This window comes from Pan paniscus, chromosome 1 (genome assembly GCF_029289425.2).
Source record: "Pan paniscus chromosome 1, NHGRI_mPanPan1-v2.0_pri, whole genome shotgun sequence".
Lineage (NCBI taxonomy): Eukaryota > Metazoa > Chordata > Mammalia > Primates > Hominidae > Pan > Pan paniscus.
In genome coordinates, this window is record NC_073249.2 from 116,693,377 (window position 1) to 116,713,147 (window position 19,771).

Sequence of the window (19,771 nt, forward strand, 5' to 3'; positions counted from 1 at the left end):
AACATTTTCCTCAAAAGAAACAATTTATTTAGAATAAAACAAAAGCAGCTCAACTGTGAGCGCACGTTTGAGAGACAGCTACTCTTAAGCTGTGTGAGCCATAAAAAGGGTTTTTCTTTACTTTTCCAGAAATCTTGTGTACACAGCACAAAGCAAAGAGGTCATTTTTTTTCCACTTAAAACACCGGCATTGGCATCACAATAGCAGATACACAACTTTAAGCTGCCATTTTAGTAAAATGCACAAATACTAAACAGATTAGCTTTCTTCCATCAGAGGCCCATGTAAACTCCACATAAGCCACAACTTCTCTTCAAAAAGGTCCATTAGAGCTTTGAATTCCATATCTTCATCCGCTGTTCAACCAGTTTTGCTTGCGGAGGGGGGGAAAAAAAGGTTATTCAGTACAAATGTTTACAATATTAAAAATATATATATTTCCCCTATGCCATTATAGATGAACATAACATTAACAAGACCTTCCTGGATGGTTCACCTCAACTTCAAAAAGCACCAATAATACCCACTGGCATAAACCTTGAAATGAATTTACTGTATGAATAGACATATAACAAGTAGAACAATAGGGTGGGTTTTTTTAAAGACTGCAATTGAAGATAACAGGACTGAAAATATCCTTTACACTCATGTAACTGAGTAAAACATGTTGAAAAAATTCAGAAAAAAGTTTCACAATCAATTTATACTCTATCAATATATTCTAAATATAACTTAAAAAGTGAAACTATAAAAAGGTGAAGTTTAGTCAAACTTTTGCCCCATCTATTTTCATTCTGTAATTTATATGGAGCAACATAGACTACTCCACATTATTGTAGAAAGGGGTCGATACAAAGCCATTTAAAAATCCACCCTCATCTATGTTACCAAAGACAGCAGCCGTTATTTTAAGAAAACACTCATACAAATAATTGTTAAACAGCCAAAGAACACTTCAGGAATCTCACTTTTCAACTCTGTTTAAACCATACATATAAAACTCTTCATTCAGCTTAACATTTCACTGTGGTTACCTGAAATCATTTCCTCCCTTTAGGGACACCACTATAACCACTATAACAGGGTCAGCGCCAAGTTTTCTCTCTTCTTGTTCTCATACCTAACTCCTATCTGAAAACCAAACCCTGTGAGAGAGACAGAAAAAAAAAATGTCCAGAAATTCTCTCCAAAATTTTTTTCACATAAAAGGTCATTAAGGCCCTCTTCTCAAGAGGATTTCCTAATTCTGTTACCAGAGTTTTTGGTGATTGGTTCCTATATGGACCCAAACTATAGTTCAAGCTGTATATGCATAATGAACAATCTGCCTTAAAAAAGTGGATTTACATTTTTTATTTTTAAAAAAGCATTGTCAGTGAAAACCTGCTAATAGTTTTTAAATAAACCTAAACAATGTCTGACTCTGAAAGCAATAACCAAACACCTGACTTTTATTACTGGACCTAAAATGACCTGTAACTGAGTCAAGAAGGGCCAGAGTATATTTTACCTTCAAAAGGTGACAAATGCTTATAACCAGCCAGGCGATGGACATTTTAAGATGTAATCCTCAAAAGAAAAACTCTATCCACTCTCAGTTGAGAGTCAAAGTACACCAGAAATTTAAAACTTTGTGTGAAAAATTATTTATAGGAATCCCAACAAAATACTTAACCAAAAAGTTAAGCAGAACTATTGGCTAGGTATTGCTTGCTTAATTTTCCATAAAATTTGAAGCTGTGATCTAAAAGTCTTATCTTCACGTTTTTACCAATAATACTTAATAGTCATTAAATGATATCCTGAAGTTTTCTTTCCATTCATTTTAACTGAGTTCCAGAAAAATCAACTACATTAAAATAATTAAAGAAGAAAGATAGAAAAAAATTGGTTGTTACAAAGAACATTCAACGTTGGGATTATTAAATCCTGGCTAATGAGAAGTAGAACCGGTTTTAGACTTTTGCTTTCATTCGAATTCTTAAGGTTTAACTAGATACTTTATGGATATTATGAACCTGCACAAAAGAATGGGCAGTACAAATATGAGGTTCATGTGGACTATGGCACTCTGTAGGTAATGACCAACTAAACATAATTAGTTTTTTATAATACATACATTTAGAAATGGTATCAAGCCATTGTTTCAAAAACACTGAAGCACAAATTGCCCAGACCTAACAAAAGCGGCAATGTCAGGTAAAGATTCAAACAAACATGGAGCAAAAACATAGTACTCTTCTGTAAGCTGTCACACTAACAAAAAACAAAAAACAAACAAAACAAAAAGGAAGTAAAAGAAAAGAAATAAAACACACATTTTGGATGACAGTAAAATTAGATGTCATGGACTTCACTCTCCAAAAGAGCAAAATCATTTGTCCAACTATCTCAACAAAAGATATTCAAAAATTAATGGTTAGTGAGTTTATTTAAACTGGAAAAATGTAGCTGGCCACAAATTATACTATGAGCCCACGTATGCAGACTCCACACTTGCATTAGTTTCTGAACAGGTGTCTACTCCAAACCAAGCACAGCTTTTTGAAAGCAAGAAGCATCAGAAGTCTTCATTATAGGATTTCAGGTATTTTCCCAAGAGGCACAAGGACCTTCATGCTCATAGCCTAGAACCTTCCTTCTCTCAAAATGGCTAGTTTTTCCAGTTTAAAAACAAACAAACAAAAACCCCCACAAAACCTGCAAACTTAAAAAATTATAGATGCATAGTGAAAACCAAGAGGGATGACACAGCAGTGATGACACTTTCGTGCTGACATGCATTAGACACCTGTCATAATGGAAAATAAAAATTACATGACATTTCCCTGGGTTATTATTGGTGCTATTTCAAAACTACCAGCTTTGATAACAGAAAGAAAACAGTTGGGTTCTGCCAGGCTTCAAGTTAAGTCACTTTCATAGAACAGAAACATGACCATGATCCAGAAGGTCCAAAAGTCTCTAATCATAATTAAATATCAAGGGCCTTAGCTGAAGTCTTCAGCACTTAAATCAAGGGAGAAAAATATACTTACTAATGACCTGACAAATTAGGGGTGGGACAGAGGGGATAGATTAAAAAAAAAAAAAAATCCATTACTGTTAAGCAGCAAAAGTCCTTGTTGAGAACCAGAGGTTGATATCATTCTCACCTTTGAAAAAAAAAAAAACTGTGAGGCTAAGTTAAATGATCCTGTATTAATTCCGGGTGTCTGGGAAAATAAAACAATTAAAAAAGGTTTTCCTACACTGACATTTCAATTCCGTAGCTGGACAGCAGTGAGAATATTGAACATAAAATTTCCAAGATGTTCAAAACATTTTCAATAATGTAATGTCACTACTGTTTAAATATGAAAATAAAAAGACAAGCAAAATTTTAAAAGAGCATGTCAAAGGCATTTTATGATGACTTTTTAAGAAATTCTGCAATCCAAATATGGCTGATTTAAATGCCCACTGAAATAAAAGATGACTATGAGCCTGCAGACAACTCTTCTTTCTATTATTGAAACCAGAAATTTGAATTGATACAAAAACAAAAACTCATCTTTGATGAAGAACACTTAGTTTTGAAATATGCATGATTAGAACTGTACCTGCTACACCTCTCTGAAAAAGTCAGTAAAAACACCACCACACACCAATAACTGACCAAAGAATTCTGATTTTAAAAGCACCTACTCACTTCTTGCATACTAGTGTAAGCATAAGACATATATGGTTTGTAACACAGTCCTTAATTTTTACTGAACAGTTACTGCTACAAACCAAAAGTGCATATATGGGATACAGAACTCTAGAACAAATGATTTTAAAAATGCATGTTAAAGCAAACTCTCTGGGAATAAACTGTATCTTAAGAAATACTCAAATACCTGATTAAAATAATTACATTGCTATACAATTTACCAGCATATCTTTGAGATCCCTGATCAAATTTCAGTCACACACATTTCTGGTAAAAGAATTATTTACCTACACACCAATCGAGTCATTTTTAGGTGGCTATTACTCTCTTTATATGGTCAGTGGACTCCTTTCTCCAAATTCTGACTTTTCAAAATTTTGGTTTTGTAACTCTGAGGATTTTTTAAGCTCAAGATTAAAAAAAAAAACAACTGAATAGAGAAAAAAAATTACTCATAAGGGTGGGAACTCCTAATTAAAGCAAATCTGTCTGCCTGCCTGCTACCTTTAGGGCAGCCCTTTCACTTAAAATAATAGCTAAACAAACAAAAAAAATAGCTAAACTGTCCTGATTTCTATTTTAAAGACGTTTATAAAAATATAAAAAAGAAAATGCTACAACTAACAACTAAAAAGAAAATTGCATCTGATGCTGTATCCCATTACACATCACAAAACAGGAACCATGTCAAAGTAGTAAATACAAGTTACACATGGACTTTAGGACGCACCACGGACAATGATCATGACCAGGTAATCTTCTTCAGATTTGGCCAGTGCCTTGGCAGGGGAATCCAGGAACTGCTGGGAGAACTCACAAGGTGGGAAGGCATGAAGGACCCCGGTGTTTTCCTTGTCTTTGTTGCCCCCCACAGGGAGGCTGATCACCCCGGCTGCCTGCTTTTGCTTTAAATAGGACACAAGGTTCCTAAGTGGCCTCTGAGTAGAAGTGGCAGTGTCTGATGCAGCTGAGGAAGAGGAGGACCGGCTGTCAGAACTTCCAGGCACAGCCAAAAGAATGGCATAACCATTGGGCCCTGCTACTTTGATGCGTCGAGTTACTTCATCCAACTTGGGCTGGTCCAAACGGAGACGCTGAGTGATCTTGAGCTGGGCCACTTTGCCTCCAGTTGAACCCTCCACAAGAAGACTACTAGCCACTTGGAGGTCACCCTGCAACAGATGCATGTTGGAAGGAAAGTTGCTGTTCTTCAGTAGAAGCATGCCCTGCCAGGCCAAACAGAGTTTGGGAGAGGCTGATGCCACAGGGGCTGTCCCCCCATCCTGTTTCTGGGACGGGGACTTCAGCTTGGAGGAAGCAGTGCTGGTGCTAGGTGCACTCCCATCAGAGCGGTCTTCTTTTTTCAGAGGGCTTTTTCCCTCAGTGGGAGCAGTTGTCCGGTGCTTCCTATCTCGTTCAGCTGATGCAGAGTTTTTACGGTCTCGCTTGTCACCCTGGCTCTTCTCCAAACTACCTCGTCTGTCTCTGATTGGAGAGGGCCTTTCCAAGAGAAGACGGGAAGATCGATCATTGTCGCTGTTGTAACGATCCCGGCTACTGCTCAATTCTGGACTGCGGTCAGGAGAAGGAGCGCAGTGACGTTTTCGTGGGCGGTCACTCTCAGGAGACCTATCCAGATGACGTCCTCCACTCTCCTCAGGCAGCCTTCGCTTCCTAGGCTGGTCTCTGCTGCTGGGCAGATCTCGATCACCTCTGTCCCGGTCCAAGGACCAACCATCCCGCCTGCGATCTAGGCTATCCAGTGGCTCGTAAGCAGGCACAGAAGTAGCTGCAGTCCGAGTGCTGCGTTCTCGGACTGGGGGTGGGGGTGGCACCCAATCAGAGTCAGGATAAAGGTCCCTATCACGATCTCTGTATAGTAAGGGTGGTGTCCTATCCCGAGCACCCCTCAAAGGGTCTGGTGCCCGATGTCCAAAAGCATCTGTCACCAGCTCATAATGAGTCAAGGGCAGAGGCTGCAGATACTGCTGCTGGTAACGATGTTCGGTGTCGGCAAAGTCTACTCTAAGGCGTCGATCTGGGCCACCAAGTGGGAAGCCCCGCATATGGGTCCAGGCAGCATGCGCTGCATCCAGGCTTTCATACTGGATATATGCCCAACTATCACCTTTTCGGTAGTCTATGGTGCGTATGGTGCCAAATCGATCAAATTCTCGTGCCAGGGCAGCAAGAGGAACCCAAGGTCCCAGGCCTCCCACCCAGAGGCGGGTGGTGGGTGTAGCTTTACCATAACCAATTTTGATAGGATTCCGAATTATAATTTTGCCAGACATTGCTAATTTGGCCCGGTGAGACATATCTAAGTTCTCAAATTTGAGAAAGCCGTAAGTACTAGTCTGGCCGCGAGAAGGCCTCTTGATATCTACTTCTGTGATGACTCCAAAGCGATCAAACGCCCTTCTTAAATCACTCTCCGTTACAGTGATGTCTAGGTTGCCCAAGAAGAGCGTCCGGTTAGCTCGCTGATCATCCTCGGGTGAAATCTCATCCACTTCTCTGAAAGGAGCAGCACCTGCTCCAGCTCCCACCCTTGGCTCAAGACTGTATGCAGGGCGCACTCTCTCATAGAACGGGTAGTCTCTTTCTCTCTCCAGGTCTCGAGGCAATGGTGGCGGAGGTGGAGGGGGCAGGCGGCCAAGAGCCAACTGCTGCAGCCGGTAGTCTCTGTATCCCAAAGCAGCGCCACCAGGGGAAAGTGATCTCTGGCCTCCACCACCTCCAGGGGGGTGCCGGTGACCACCTACAGAGGCCCCGACCACGCTGGCTGATGGAGGATAAGTATCTTTGTCTAAAGGGGAGCGGCTGCGGCGCCGGCTCACATACACAGCTTCTATCTTCAGAGGCCGGTCATAGAGCACCAGGCGGCCTCTGGCATGCTTGGCCGCCCGCGCGTCCTCTGGCCGCCGGAAGTTCACAAAGGCTACCCGCTCATCCCCGCTGCCAGAACCCGACAGATGACTGATTTTCACACTTACATCACCGAAGCGTTTGAACTCATGAAACAGGCCGTCCTCCACCGCTTCGTCACTAAGCTGGGACCCCAACTCGCTTATCTTCAGAGTCTTGTATTCCGCGCCGTCCCCGCCGCCGGGAGCTGAGGAGGCGGCCCCAGAGGAACGTGACTCCCCGCCTCCACCCCGGGAGCTGCTGCGCGACTCGCCCCCGCCCGAAGAATTTTTGGTGCTCGGGGAGCTATAACTATGCAAGCGGCTACTGGAGCTGCCCCCACCGGTGTCATACTCGCGGCTGCCACCTCGACTGCTGGACTTGTCCAGGTGGAGACTCCGCCGCGACCCACCGCCGCTATCGGTCTTTCCGCTGCTGCTCCCATTGCTGCCACCAGAGCCCCCTAACTTCTTGCTCCGCTCACCGCGGGAAGTCGAGTCCTCACCACCACGAGAGCGTTTGGCCTTCACTGGCGAGCGCTCTTTTCCCTTCATTGTTGCGGGTCGTCGGAGGTCGTCTCCGCGGAGCTGAGTAACCCGCCGCCCCGCGCTCGTTTCACACAGCGGAACCGCACGCCGCCATCTTGGACTCCGCCGCGGCACAGGGTCCCGCCCCGCGGTCCTCATTGGCCAATTAGCTCTCTCTTCTACAGTCTCATTGGGAAAATTATTTGTCTATCTTTACATCTCCCCGCGCTCCAGGAAGGCGCCCGCCCAACCACTGTTATTGGGTTTCCAACCCCCTAGTCGGAGTACCTCATTGGTTACATTTGTTGTCTATCTTAACGGTTCCTCGCGCCAGACTGTAGCTCCGCCCCTCGCACTCTGCGGTCACGTGACCCAAAGTGTTGCGGTGTTGATTGGACAAAAAGTCTGCCCTGTAACGGTACTTCTTGCTCAGTGAAAGCAGCAACCCCACCTCCTTATCCCTTTCATTGGCTTATAAACCCGTCCTTTAAACCACTATTTGGGGGGTCGGGCCATCAGTTTCGGCGTTTTTTCCAGAGAGGCAGGCTCACAGCGATATCGCGAGAGACGGTAAGCTCCCTCTTTCGACCCCCTTTTTCCAACTCCTCCGGCGGCTAAAAGAAGTTTAAATCTGATTGGATGTCGGCAAGGAAGTTGATAGGCTGAAATAACTGTCCATCACTCGCTTAAAGGGGTAGGCCTGTATAACGGAGGAGGCTGACTGAAGGTGAAAGACTAGAACACGTGCTTGCTGTGCGACGTCACTTAGATGTCGCGAGAGGGTGACTGTGCGCCAGCCCCGCCTCCCTGCGTTTTCGGCGTTCTCCCCACAAACATTTGTTAAGTTCCGTCGGGTATTTGGCTGTGCTTCGGCCCTTGGAGTTCGAAACTTCTGAGCTCCCCGCCGTCGTGCCTGTGCCGGCCAAGGGGCGGGGCAGGCTCTCCGGCTGTCGGGGCCCTCCAGTCCCTCAGGAAGCCGTCCTGGGACGCCTAGCGGACACCATTTTACGTCGCTGTGGTAGCTGAGTGAACAGCCGGGGGGAGCCCCGCCCCCCGCGCGCGGGAGAGCGCCGCCCGCGGTCACCTGGGCCCGCGGGGCAGAGAGTTCACGGTTCCTGCAGCCTCGGGTCATGCTGACGCCCCCGGGCGGTGCTAACACGTAACACGCGGGACCTCGAGAGCTAGGAAGCAGGGCGACTAAGACGCAGCCCTCGCCCAGGAGCCCGTCTCTCCCGCGAGCTACCCGTTCCCGCCCAAGTACTCCGGGTAACCGAGGGGAGTGACCGTCGCTCCCCGCCTCGTGGCCCGCGGGCGGAGCCGGAACTGTCGGGACACCGCGGACGTGTCTTTGGGCGGCATGTTTTATGTTGCGAATCTGTGTGGATTTTTAAATTCTGTATTCCCCTAAAATAGCAGTGTTTTTAATATGTAATGCTTCTACCCTGAAAATCACCAAGCGAAATTTAGGCTCCATGCAGATATGTCACTTGTTTTTCCCCCTGTGGCTTCTTGTATCCCTTGGCACTCTTATTGTGTGTTAAAAGCCAGCAGCACAGGCACCTTGCGGCCGCTCCAGATCCACCTCGTTTGGCTCCTTCAGTCGTTCGCCGTACAACTTTCCTTTCCATAGTGCGTTACTGTGGCGGACAGAGCACCTGTGAGAGGTGCAGGCGATGCCGAGCTTAGGGGGGTATGGCCTGTGCCCCAGCACTCGCCGGTTGCTGGAGGGACGCAGCGCTGAGGTCACCACAGCCTTTAGACTGTCTGCAGCCCTCCCAGGTTCGCGCCGGGGCGGAGGTTATGAGGATTCTCGTATTGATCCGGTCCTCAACCCTATTTCCCAAGATCCAATCTATAGTAGAGGGTGTGAGATGTTTTTAAACATGACATTTTTCAAGGTAACAATAATATCCCAAAAGCTGAAACCTAAACTTAAAAACTGTGTTAAGATTAGGGACTGTAACCTAAATTTAGCCTTGGCTGAGCCATCCTTCTTTTTGTAAATAATTGTGAGGAATGTGAAGCTGGAGGCCTTCTATCTCTTGATTAGATCAAAGAAACTCGAAGGAAGAAGCTCAATTGTAAAGCATAAAAATCCACAATATTGTAATGTGTAGACATCTTCATTGTATTAAAATGGGAAATAAAACTTCATAAGGCATAAAATAATGTGTATAATACGCTACCATTTGTGGTTTTAAAAACGTTTGTATTTATGAGTATGTACATTTAAAAAATATATTTTCATGGAAACTTTCTTGACAAACACACGGGAAATTGTTACTAGGATTGCCCTGAAGAGGGGTGCGAGGGTCTGGAGTAGGAGGGAGACTTTACTTTTCTTTGTAGAAATCTTTTGTTTCTACAAAGGGCGCTATTACTCCTTCAGTTTAAAAAATAACATTTTTAACTTAAACTATTTTTGTGGAAAAAGTTTAAAATTTATAAAAGAATACTTTAAAGAACTCCCATGTGTACCCAACACCCTATTTCAGCAATTATCAAATCATGTCAATCTTGTTTCATCTGCATCACTCTTCCCACTCTTCCTTTCTCCATTATTTTCTTCCGGACTTACCTGATACATTTCCTGCCCCAGTTGTGGAATCAGCCATTTCTCCAGAGAGCTCTGGTTCCTTTTAGTGGGAGATGGTATTTAAAGATAAAAATCTGGATGCTGGAGGATAAAAAACACATGAACACATTATTTGTAAAAGCATGAAATAAAAAGTTATAGCTGGGTTTAAATCTGTTTCAAGGTTATATTAATAGACCACAAATGGAAATTGAAGTTAAGCCATTATCTGATTACTCAATGTAATAACCAATCGAGATAATAAACCAGGCACCAGAGTGACTTTTTAACCTAAATAGACCTGCTAAGGTGACTCACTGATCAAAGAAAAAGATAATGACCAAATCAGTAGTTTTCCAAACTTCAAGATAGGGGTTGAGGGAGCAGAAGATTTGAGAGAAATAATTCAGGGAGATAAACAGACACCCAGTCTGTGTGAACATGCACCAGAGGCATGCCAAGCTTAGTGGCTTGCCACTTCAAATACCAGGGAGCTTGGTGGAAGCTACTGCCTGCAGCTGGCTATAGTACAAAGGCTTGCCTAAGGGGACTGGAAATCTGCCTGGAGCCAAGAGTGCTAGTAAGTTTTATGGTTAGATGGAAAAGGCCTAGATTCCATTAAGAGTAACAGCCAAAATATTGCCTGTGATGTGTATGTGTGTGTGTGTGTGTGTGTGTGTGTTTCCACAACAAATGAATGACATAAGTTGGATCCATGCTGTAGTTAAAATAAGTGATTGTTTTCATTTCCTTTGTGTTATTGCCCCCAAAATTACCCCCTCCCCTGGCTTCCAGCAGATACTACCTGAAAATCCTTTGTGTTCTTTAAAGCAGTGGTCCCCAAACTTTTTGGCATCAGGGACCAGTTTCATGGAACTGCTCCACCTCAGATCATCAGGCATTAGATTATCATAAGGAACACACAACCCACATCCCTCACATACTCCATTCACAATAGGGTTAGCCCTCCTCTGAGAATCAAATGCCTCTGCTGATCTGTCAGGAGGCAGAGCTCAGGCAGTAATGCTCCCTCCCCTGCCCCTCACCTGCTGTGCAGCCACGTCCTAACAGGCAACTGACCATTACTGGTCCACAGCCTGGGGTCTGGGAACCCCTGCTTTAAAGCATAAAGCTGCTTAGTGAGTTTTTTATTTTTTTTGTTTTTTCTTTTTTGTTGTTTTGTTTTGTTTTTGTTTTTGTTTTAGAGACAGGGACTTGCTCTGTCACCCAGGCTGGAGTGTAATGGTGCAGTCATAACTCACTGCAACCTCAAATTCCTGGGCTCAAGCAATCCTCCCGATTCAGCCTTCCATGTAGCTAGGACCACAGGCACACACCACCACACTAAGCTAATTTTTTAATTTTTTGTAGCAATGGGGTCTAGCCATGTTGCCCAGGCTTATCTCAAACTACTGGCCTCAAGTGATCCTCCTATCTCAGCCTCCCCAAAGCACTGGGATTACAGATGTGAGCCACTGCACCCAACCAAGTTAGGTTTTATCCTCTGTTTACATGTGTGCTTTAGAGAGGGCACATGTGTAAAAGTGGATAAAAGTGACCCATGGTTTAGTTGGCCAGGACTTTGAACCCTTCTTTTGCTGTTGCTGTTGGAATTGTTAAGGTGCAACCTGAGCTTTCATTTGATCTCTTTGTGATCAATGGCCAGATTTGTGAGGAGAGCTGACCTAGGTGAGGAGGATTTTCGGTGATCATGAAAACAGGGCTGGACAAAATGGCTCACGCCTGTAATCCCAGCACTTTGGGAGACCAAGACGGGTGTATCACTTGAGGTCAGGAGTTGGAGATCAGCATGGCCAACATGGTGAAACCCCACCCCGTGTCTCTACTAAAAATACAAAAATTAGCCAGGCCTGGTAGCAGACGCCTGTAATCCCAGCTACTCGGGAGGCGAAGGCAGGAAAATCGCTTGAACCCAGGAGACAGAGGTTGCAGTGAGCTGAAATGGTGCCACAGCACTCCGGCCTGGACGACAGATCAAGACTGTCTCAAAAAAGAAAAAAATGAAAGAAAACAGAGTTAAGTTACCAGCAGATTCCCTGAGCATCAGAGCAGCTCTGTAAGGATAGTAAAAAAAAAAAAAAAAAAAAAAAAAAACCACTGAATTGTATACTTTATTTATTTATTTATTTATTTGATGGAGTGTTGCTCAGTTGCCTAGGCTGGAGTGCAGTGATGCAATCTCAGCTCACTGAAGCCTCCACCTCCCAGGTTGAGGTGATTCTCCTGCCTCAGCCTCCAAAGTAGCTGGGATTACAGGTATGCACAACCACGCCCAGCTAATTTTAGAATTGTGTATTTTAAATGCATAAACTTTATGGTATATAAATTAAGCTTAATAAAGATTGAAAACATACTGGCATCTTAAACTTATGTGTATGTTTTCAATCAAATGTCCTCTTTCCACCCTCATCTTTCCTAGGTTTTATTGTTTGTGTATCCTCAATATACGCACAAAAAATTACAACTGCAATATGAAATTTATCTTGAGAGTTGAGAGCCATCCAATTTCCTGGCAGATGCAAAAAAGAGGCTAAAGCTGGGAATTGAAAATTTTTTTCTATCCATAATAGCAGATTAAAATTTTCTATTTCATCTTCCTTCATAAAATGAGTGGTGTCTTGACAGTGAGGTTTATTTTGTTTGGTCTGCAGAAAAAGTGTATCTTTTTACCCTTAGGCAAATATTAAGTCCCACAAGTAGCAAACAAGCATTCAGGACCCAGTATGTGTTACAAAATCACTATTTGTGGTTTGTGAGGGTTTTTTTTAACAGCTTTATTAAGATATAATTTATATACCATAAAGTTTACCCACTCAAAGTAATACAATTCAGGGGGTTTTAGTATCCTTACAGAGCTGTCCATGTGGTTCCTCCTTTAATATTGTTATAGAAAGCACTCTGCTATAACTTTTTCATGACTAAGCCGTAATATAATTATCTCTTTTATTTATGTAGACACCTTATAGGGTAGTGATTACAGACTCTGGAGGCTGCGAGCCTGGATTAAATCCCAGCTCTGCTATGGGCCTCAGAAGAGTTACTGGTAACCTCTCTGGGCCTTGGTTTTCTCCTCACAGGGAAAATTAAATGGGTTAAACTATATAAAGAGCTTAGAACAGTGCCTGGCACATGGTAAGCACTATATAAATGATTGCTATTATTAATATATTTTCTCTTTGAACTTGGGTACATAGAATTGGATTAATTGTAATCTTTAATTCATGGTATACAATCATCAATGGTCCATATATGGGCCATTCAACGTTTATTATTTATTAATAACATAATGAATATCCCTGAACCCAGCACTCAATCCAGCACTCAAATAGAAAATTATCAGTAATTTACATCTACCTAAATGCTGCTCCTCTATCCTGTCTACTGCCCATCTTCATAGATATCCTGAATCTAGCATTTAACAATCCTTGCCTTGTAAAGGAATTTTTAAAGGAATTTTAAAGAGTTCATGTGTGTGTGCTTGCACATGTGTGCACACACATACTTTAAAAGTATATTCTTTTCATTTCGGTTGTTTTTGAACTTTATACAAACGTGTATTCGAACAACACACTATATATAATTCCTGAGATTTGCATTTTTCATTTATTGTGTTACTATGATTCTTGCATGTTATCATACATAGTAGCTATAGTTTATTTCCATTGTTGTAAAATATTCCATTATATTGAATATACTACTACTTATATATCCATTCTTCTTTTGATTTGGGCTATGAGTATTTTTTACTTTTTGTGCTATTATGAAGAGTGCTTGATATAGTTTGAATGTTGTCCCCTCTAATCTCATGTTGAAATGTTATCTTCAGTGTTGGTGGTGGGGCCTGGTGAGAGGCATTTGGATCATGGAGGAGGATCCTTCACGGCTTGGTGCTGTCTTCGTGATAGTGAGTGAGTTCTCCAGAGTTCTGGTTGTTTAAAAGTATATGTCACTCCACTCTCTCTCACTCCCACTCTCACTGTGTGATATGCTGGCTCCCCCTTTGCCTTCTGCCATGATTGTAAGCAGGCCAAAACCTCACCAGAAGCTGAGCAGATGTCAGCACCATGCTTCCTGTACAGCCTGCAGAACTATGAGCCAGTTAAAACCTCTTTTCTTTATAAATTACCCCAGTCTTGTGTATTCCTTTATAGCAACGCAGAATGGCCTAACGCAGTGCTATGATGAAGATTCTTATTCATATGTCCTGAGGCACACATGCAAGAATTCCCCTGGGATAGGATGGAGAGGTGAAGGATACCTAGGAGTGGAATTACTGGATTAAAAAGTTATATTGAAGCTGGCCTGGAACCCCAGCTACTCAGGAGGCTGAGGTGGACAGATCACTTGAGCCCAGGAGTTCAAGGCCAGCCTGGGTCATATAGTGAGACCCTCCCTGTCTCTTAAAAAAAAAAAAAAAAAAAAAAAAAAAAAAGGTTATATTGAATATCCAATTTCACAGGATAATGTCAAATTGTTTTCTAAAGTGGTATTTAGCAATTTACAGTCTCATCAGTAGTGTATAAGAGATCTTACTGATCCACGTCACTAACATTTTATAACTTTTTTTAATCAAATGGACATAAAATAGCATGTCTCTGTGGTTTTGATATTTTATTTCCTTGATTACTAGTGAGGTTGCTTATCTCTTTATAAGTTTACTGGCCATATATATTTCTTCATCTATGAAATATCTACTCATGTATTTTGCTCCTCTATTGAATTGTATGTTTCTTATAGGTATATGAGTTTTTCACATGTTCTTGATCCTAATGCTTTATTATAGAGTGTATGTATGGCAAACATCTTTTTCTAGTTGTGGCTTATCTTTTCACACAATTTAAGCTGATATTTAAGAAACAAATTCTTAATTTAAATAAGATTGAATTTATCAACATTTTATAGTTAGCACTTTCTGTATCTTGTCTAAGAAATCCTCATCACTTTCCCCAACCCTGCCACCAGTATTTGACTATATTAAATTTTTGTTATTTCTTATAAATTATAAGGCAGAGTGGTTCACACCTGTAATCCCAGCACTTAGGGAGGCAGAGAGGGGAGGATAGCTTGAGCCCAGGAGTTTGAGATCTGCATGGGCAACATAGCAAGACCCTGTTCTCCACAAAAAGGAAAGAAAAAGACAAAAAAAAGTCTCCCTATAAAAAAATTATTTTTCCTTATTAAAAAAGTATTTCAGTGAATATGGATTTTTTTCATTTAATTAGGTCTTATTTCGTTTCCTTCAGCAAAATTTGTATACTTGATGAATACTCTTGCATCTCTTTTAGTATGGTTCGTAACTATTGGTAATGGTGTCTTTTTAAATTAAATTATGCTTTTTATTTGTCTGTTGTCAGGATTCGAAATACAGCCCCTTGCTAAAATTTTTTTTTTTTTTTGAGACAGGGTCTCACTCTGTTGCCCAGGCTGGAGGGCAGTGGTGTGATCACGGCTCACTGCAGCCTCGACCTCCCAGGGCTCAGGTGATCCTCTCACCTCAGTTTTTGTATTTTTAGTGGAGATAGGGTTTCACCATATTGCCCAGGCTGATCTTGAACTCCTGGGCTCAAGCGATCTCCCCACCTTGGCTTCCCAAAGTGCTGGGATTACAAGCATGAGCCATTGTGCCTGACCCCCTTTTAGTTTTTTATGTAGGCAGACATATCATCTACAAATAGTAAGAATATTTCTTCCTTTCTAATCCTTATGATTTTGCTTTTCTGGTGTTACTGTGCTGACTTTGACTGATAGAATCTTTGATAGAATGTTACATAGAAAGAATGATGGTAAGCACTATTATTCCTCATTTTATTTTATTTTTATTTTTTGAGACAGAGTTTCACTCTCGTTGCCCAGGCTGGAGTGCAATGGCATGATCTTGGCTCACTGCAACATCTGCCTCCTGGGTTCCAGTGATTCCCCTGCCTCAGCCTCCTGAGCACCAACAGGTCTGTCTAATTTTTTCTATTTTTAGTGAGGAGAGAGGCCATTTCTCCTCCTGTCCCGTCTCCAAAGAAAAGGAGGAAGTAAAAACTGAAAAATAACAGACTGATCGGCGCCACTGGCCAGGCCTGTAGGTTAAAGATTAACCCTCACCCTGGCCAGGCGTGGTGGCTCGTGCCTGTAATCCCAGCACTTTGGGAGGCCGAGGAGGGCGGATCACGAGGTCAGGAGATCGAGACCATCCTGGCTAACATGGTGAAACCCTGTCTCTACTAAAAATACAAAAAAAATTAGCTGGGCGTGGTGGCAGGCACCTGTAGTCCCAGCTACTCGGGAGGCTGAGACAGGAGAATGGCGTGAACCCAGGAGGCGGAGCTTGCAGTGAGCCGAGACTGTGCCACTGCACTCCAGCCTGGGCAACAGAGCAAGACTCTGTCTTAAAAAAAAAAAAAAAAAAAAAAAAAAAGATTAACACCCACCCTAACTGCTCGTGCTATCTATAGATCACAGACAATGGTATAGAGAAATACTTGCCTTGCTTACCCCTGCCGCTAGTGTTTGTGGACATAGTCACACACCTCTTGCTTGCTCAATCTATCACGACCTTTTCACGTGGACTTCTTAGAGTTGGAAGCCCTTAAAAGGGCCAGGAACTCTTTCTTTGGGGAGCTTGGTTCTTGAGACGCAATTCTGCCGATGCTCCCAGCCGAATAAAGCCTCTTCCTTCTTTAACCTGGTGTCTGAGGGGTTTTGTCTGCGGCTCATCCTGCTACATTAGTAGAGACGGGGTTTCACCACTTTGGTCAGGCTGGTCTCGAACTGCTGTCCTCAGGTGATCCATCCGCCTCGGCCTCCCAGAGCGCTGGGATTACAGGTATGAGCAACTGCACCTGTCTTATTATTCCTAATTTTAAAAGGAGTACTTCTAATGTTTCTCAATTTAAGATGATGTTTATTACGCATTTTGTTTGTTTTCTTATTATCCTTACCTTAAGAAAATTCGCTTTATTCCAGTTAGCTATCAAGGTTTTAATTATAGAAGTTGAATTTCTTCCAGAGTAGATGAGAGACATGTCAATAAAATCAATGCCTAATGCTACCTTATATCCTAGATGGGAAAAGAAGCTATAAAGCACAAAACAAATGGAGTATCTCTTATCCAAAATGCTTGGGTCCAGAAGTGTTTCAGATTTTTTTTTCTGGATTTTGAAATATTTGCATATACATAATGAGATATCTTGGGGATGGGACCCAAGTCTAAACATGAAATTCATTTATGTTTCATATATATCTTATAACTTGAAGATAATTTTATACAATATTTTAAATAATTGTGGCTGGGCGCAGTGGCTCATGACTGTAATCCCAGCACTTTGGGAGGCCAAGGCGGGCGGATCACCTGAGGTCAGGAGTTCGAGACCAGCCTGGCCAACATGATGAAACCCTGTCTCTACTAAAATACAAAAATTAGCCGGGCATGGTGGCATTTGCCTGTAATCCCAGCTGCTTGGGGGGCTGAGACAGGAGAATCACTTGAACCTGGGAGGTGGAGGTTGCAGTGAGCCAAGATGGTGCCACTGCACTCCAGCCTGGGCAATATGGTAAGACTCCGTCTCAAAAGAAAATAAAGTAATAATAATTTTGTGCATGAAACCAAGTTTGTGTTAACGTTTATGTGTGGAAATTTCCACTTGCGGCTTCATGTCAGTACTCAAAAAGTTTTGGGTTTGGGAGCATTTGAAATTTCATGTTAAGGATGCTCAACCCGTACTGGGACAATTAATACAATTTGAATATGTATTATGAATTAGTTAATAGTAATGTACCAATGTTATAGTTCCTGATTTTGATCAGTGTTCTGGGGTTATTAAGATAATGCCTTTACGGTCAGAAACACATGCTGAAATACTTAAGGTGTGAAAGGAAAATAAATCGTGGGATCCTCAAATCACTAAGCCAAAGGGAAAAATCAAGCTTGGAACTGCTTAGGGCAAACCTGCTTCCCATTCTATTCCTAAAAAAGATAGCTACTAAGATAAAAAAGCTACATACCTCACTCACAATTTGTCCACAGGGAAATTCCTTGCGGACAAAGGACAGACAGAACTCAAAGTCATCCCTCTGCTCACTAAGATAAATGCATATCTGATTGCTTCCTTTGGAAAGGCTAATGAGAAACTAAAAAGAATGCAACCATCTGTCTCTTATCTACCTATGACCTGGAAGCTGCCTCCCCGCTTCAAGTTGTCTCACTTTTCCCAACCAAACCAATGTACATCTTGCATGTATTGTTTGATGTCTCATGTCGCCCTAAAATGTATAAAACCAAAGTGTGCCCTGACCACCTTGGGTACATGTTGTCAGGACCTCCTGAGGCTGTGTCATGGGCATGCATCCTTAACTTTGGCAAAATAGACTTTCTAATTGATTGAGACCTGTCTCAGATACTTCCAGTTCACAAAGGGTAAAGGGATATCTCCAACTTCCTCTAAATGACTCAGAAAACTTTCAAGGAACAGATTATTTCCTTCTATTTTGTGGCTCTGCACTTCTACTGAATTATGATCTGACATGGCTTCTCAAGTTGCAGCCATGATAAGCATTCCAGTCAGCCAACAGGAAAGAAGGGAGGAACAGCAGCATGCCAGCTTCCTTTTACAACACTACCTGGAAGTGACACACTAAAATTCCACCTATATCTCATTAGCCAAAACATAGACATCTGGCTACATTTAGCTGCAAGAGAGGCTGGGAAGTGTATTTTTAAATTTATTTTAGCCCAGCTGAAAAGCAGAGGTTTTATATCTAAGGAAAAGGGGAAGAGCAGACACTGGGGCCAACCAGCAGTTTCTTCCACAACTCCATACTGGGTGAATTATATGACACAATGCATGTAAAGTCCATGGTACTTAGTAGGATTCGATTATAGCATGTCATTTCATGATTTGACTTACATTATCTAATTTGATTCTCACAGTAATCATATGAGTAAAGACAAACATTAATATCTTAATTGCAGATTAGAACACTAAATTGCAGATTTAGAAAACTAAAATTCAGCTAATTATGATTATCGTTGGTAGTATTTGCTTTTTTGTTTTTTTTGAGATGGAGTTTCGCTCTTGTTGCCCAGGCTGGAGTGCAATGGTGCGACCTCTGCTCACTCCAACTTCCGCCCCCGCAAGTTCAAGGGATTCTCCTGCCTCAGCCTCCTGAGTAGCTGGGATTACAGGCACCTGCCACCACGCCCGGCTAATTTTTTGTATTTTTAGTAGAGACGGGGTTTCAGCATTTTGGTCAGGCTGGTCTCAAACTCCTGACCTCAGGTAATCCACCCGCCTCGGCCTACCAAAGTGTTGAGATTACAGGCGTGAGCCACTGCACCCGGCCTTGTTTTTTGTTTTTTGGTTTTTTTTTTAGATGGAGTCTCACTCTGTTGCCCAGGCTGGAGTGCAGTGGCATGATCTCGGCTCACTGCAAGCTCCGCCTCCTGGGTTCAAGCGATTCTCCTGCCTCAGCCTCCCCAGTAGCTGGGACTACAGGTGCCTGCCACCACGCCCGGCTAATTTTTTGTATTTTTAGTAGAGATGGGGTTTCACTGTGTTAGCCAGGATGGTCTCCATCTCCTGATCTTGTGATCCGCCCGCCTCAGCCTCCCAAAGTGCTGGGATTACAGGCTTGAGCCACCATGCCCGGCCTTCCTTGTTTTGTTTTTAAAGAGGGAGGCAGTAGAGTTGAAGGGAAAGGAGCAGTGGCACCATTCAGGAGCCCCAGATTCTCTAGACAGAATCTCTCCCTGTCAAGTCCTGTAATTCTATGTTTTGTGACTTTCCCAATTTGGCACATAAGTCTGCAAGGGACAGAACTCAAGTCCACTGACTGCCACCACTGGACACTTTCCACTGTATCCCATGTGAAACAGGTTGTTGGAAATGACATGGGTCTTGAGAAGCTGCCTCTCCTTCCCAAAGTAGAAATGTGAACAAATAAATCATCACATGATCCATTCACTGACAAATAAAAGCCAGCCTTTATTGAGCACATACTACATGCCAGGCACTCCACTAAAACTTTCCTCACGTGAATTAGCTTACTTTATCCTCACA

General features: G+C 42.7%; 2 protein-coding genes and 1 long non-coding RNA gene across 5 annotated transcripts in view; 1 reads left to right on the forward strand and 2 right to left on the reverse strand.

Annotated features, from left to right (window-relative positions):
• Nucleotides 1-7,738, reverse strand: RBM15 (RNA binding motif protein 15). Of its 3 annotated transcripts, XM_034933281.2 has the most exons (3): nucleotides 4,426-7,329; nucleotides 1,036-1,146; nucleotides 1-374 (listed from the first exon to the last, which is right to left on the reverse strand). In XM_034933281.2, the coding sequence occupies exons 1-2, from the start codon at nucleotides 7,286-7,288 to the stop codon at nucleotides 1,076-1,078; spliced, it is 2,934 nt and encodes a 977-aa protein (XP_034789172.1). In that variant the 5' UTR covers nucleotides 7,289-7,329; the 3' UTR covers nucleotides 1-374; nucleotides 1,036-1,075. The 3 variants fall into 3 exon arrangements, with proteins under 3 accessions (XP_034789172.1, XP_034789176.1, XP_034789166.1); XM_034933285.3 differs by lacking the exon at nucleotides 1,036-1,146 and having other exon boundaries at nucleotides 4,426-7,738; XM_034933275.2 differs by having other exon boundaries at nucleotides 1-1,146.
• Nucleotides 7,635-19,771, forward strand: part of LOC130541647 (uncharacterized) — a 24,073-nt gene continuing 11,936 nt past the window's right edge. Inside the window, exons 1-3 of the long non-coding RNA XR_008955729.2 lie at nucleotides 7,635-7,699; nucleotides 13,552-13,633; nucleotides 15,558-15,670. This is a non-coding gene — a long non-coding RNA (uncharacterized LOC130541647). The remainder of the gene's footprint in view (nucleotides 7,700-13,551; nucleotides 13,634-15,557; nucleotides 15,671-19,771) is intronic.
• The window catches only part of KCNC4 (potassium voltage-gated channel subfamily C member 4), a 125,473-nt gene continuing 115,418 nt past the window's right edge, over nucleotides 9,717-19,771 (reverse strand). The window contains exon 5 of the transcript XR_010112829.1: nucleotides 9,717-9,806. The gene's annotated coding sequence lies outside the window, so the exon portion shown is untranslated. The remainder of the gene's footprint in view (nucleotides 9,807-19,771) is intronic.

Coding starts and splice junctions, on each gene's coding strand:
- RBM15 (XM_034933281.2), bottom strand. CDS start 7,288: ATGAGGACCGCGGGGCGGGACCCTGTGCCGCGGCGGAGTCCAAGATGG. Junction 1,147..4,425: donor GGTCATGATCATTGTCCGTG/GTGCGTCCTAAA, acceptor TCTCTCTCACAG/GGTTTGGTTTTCAGATAGGA.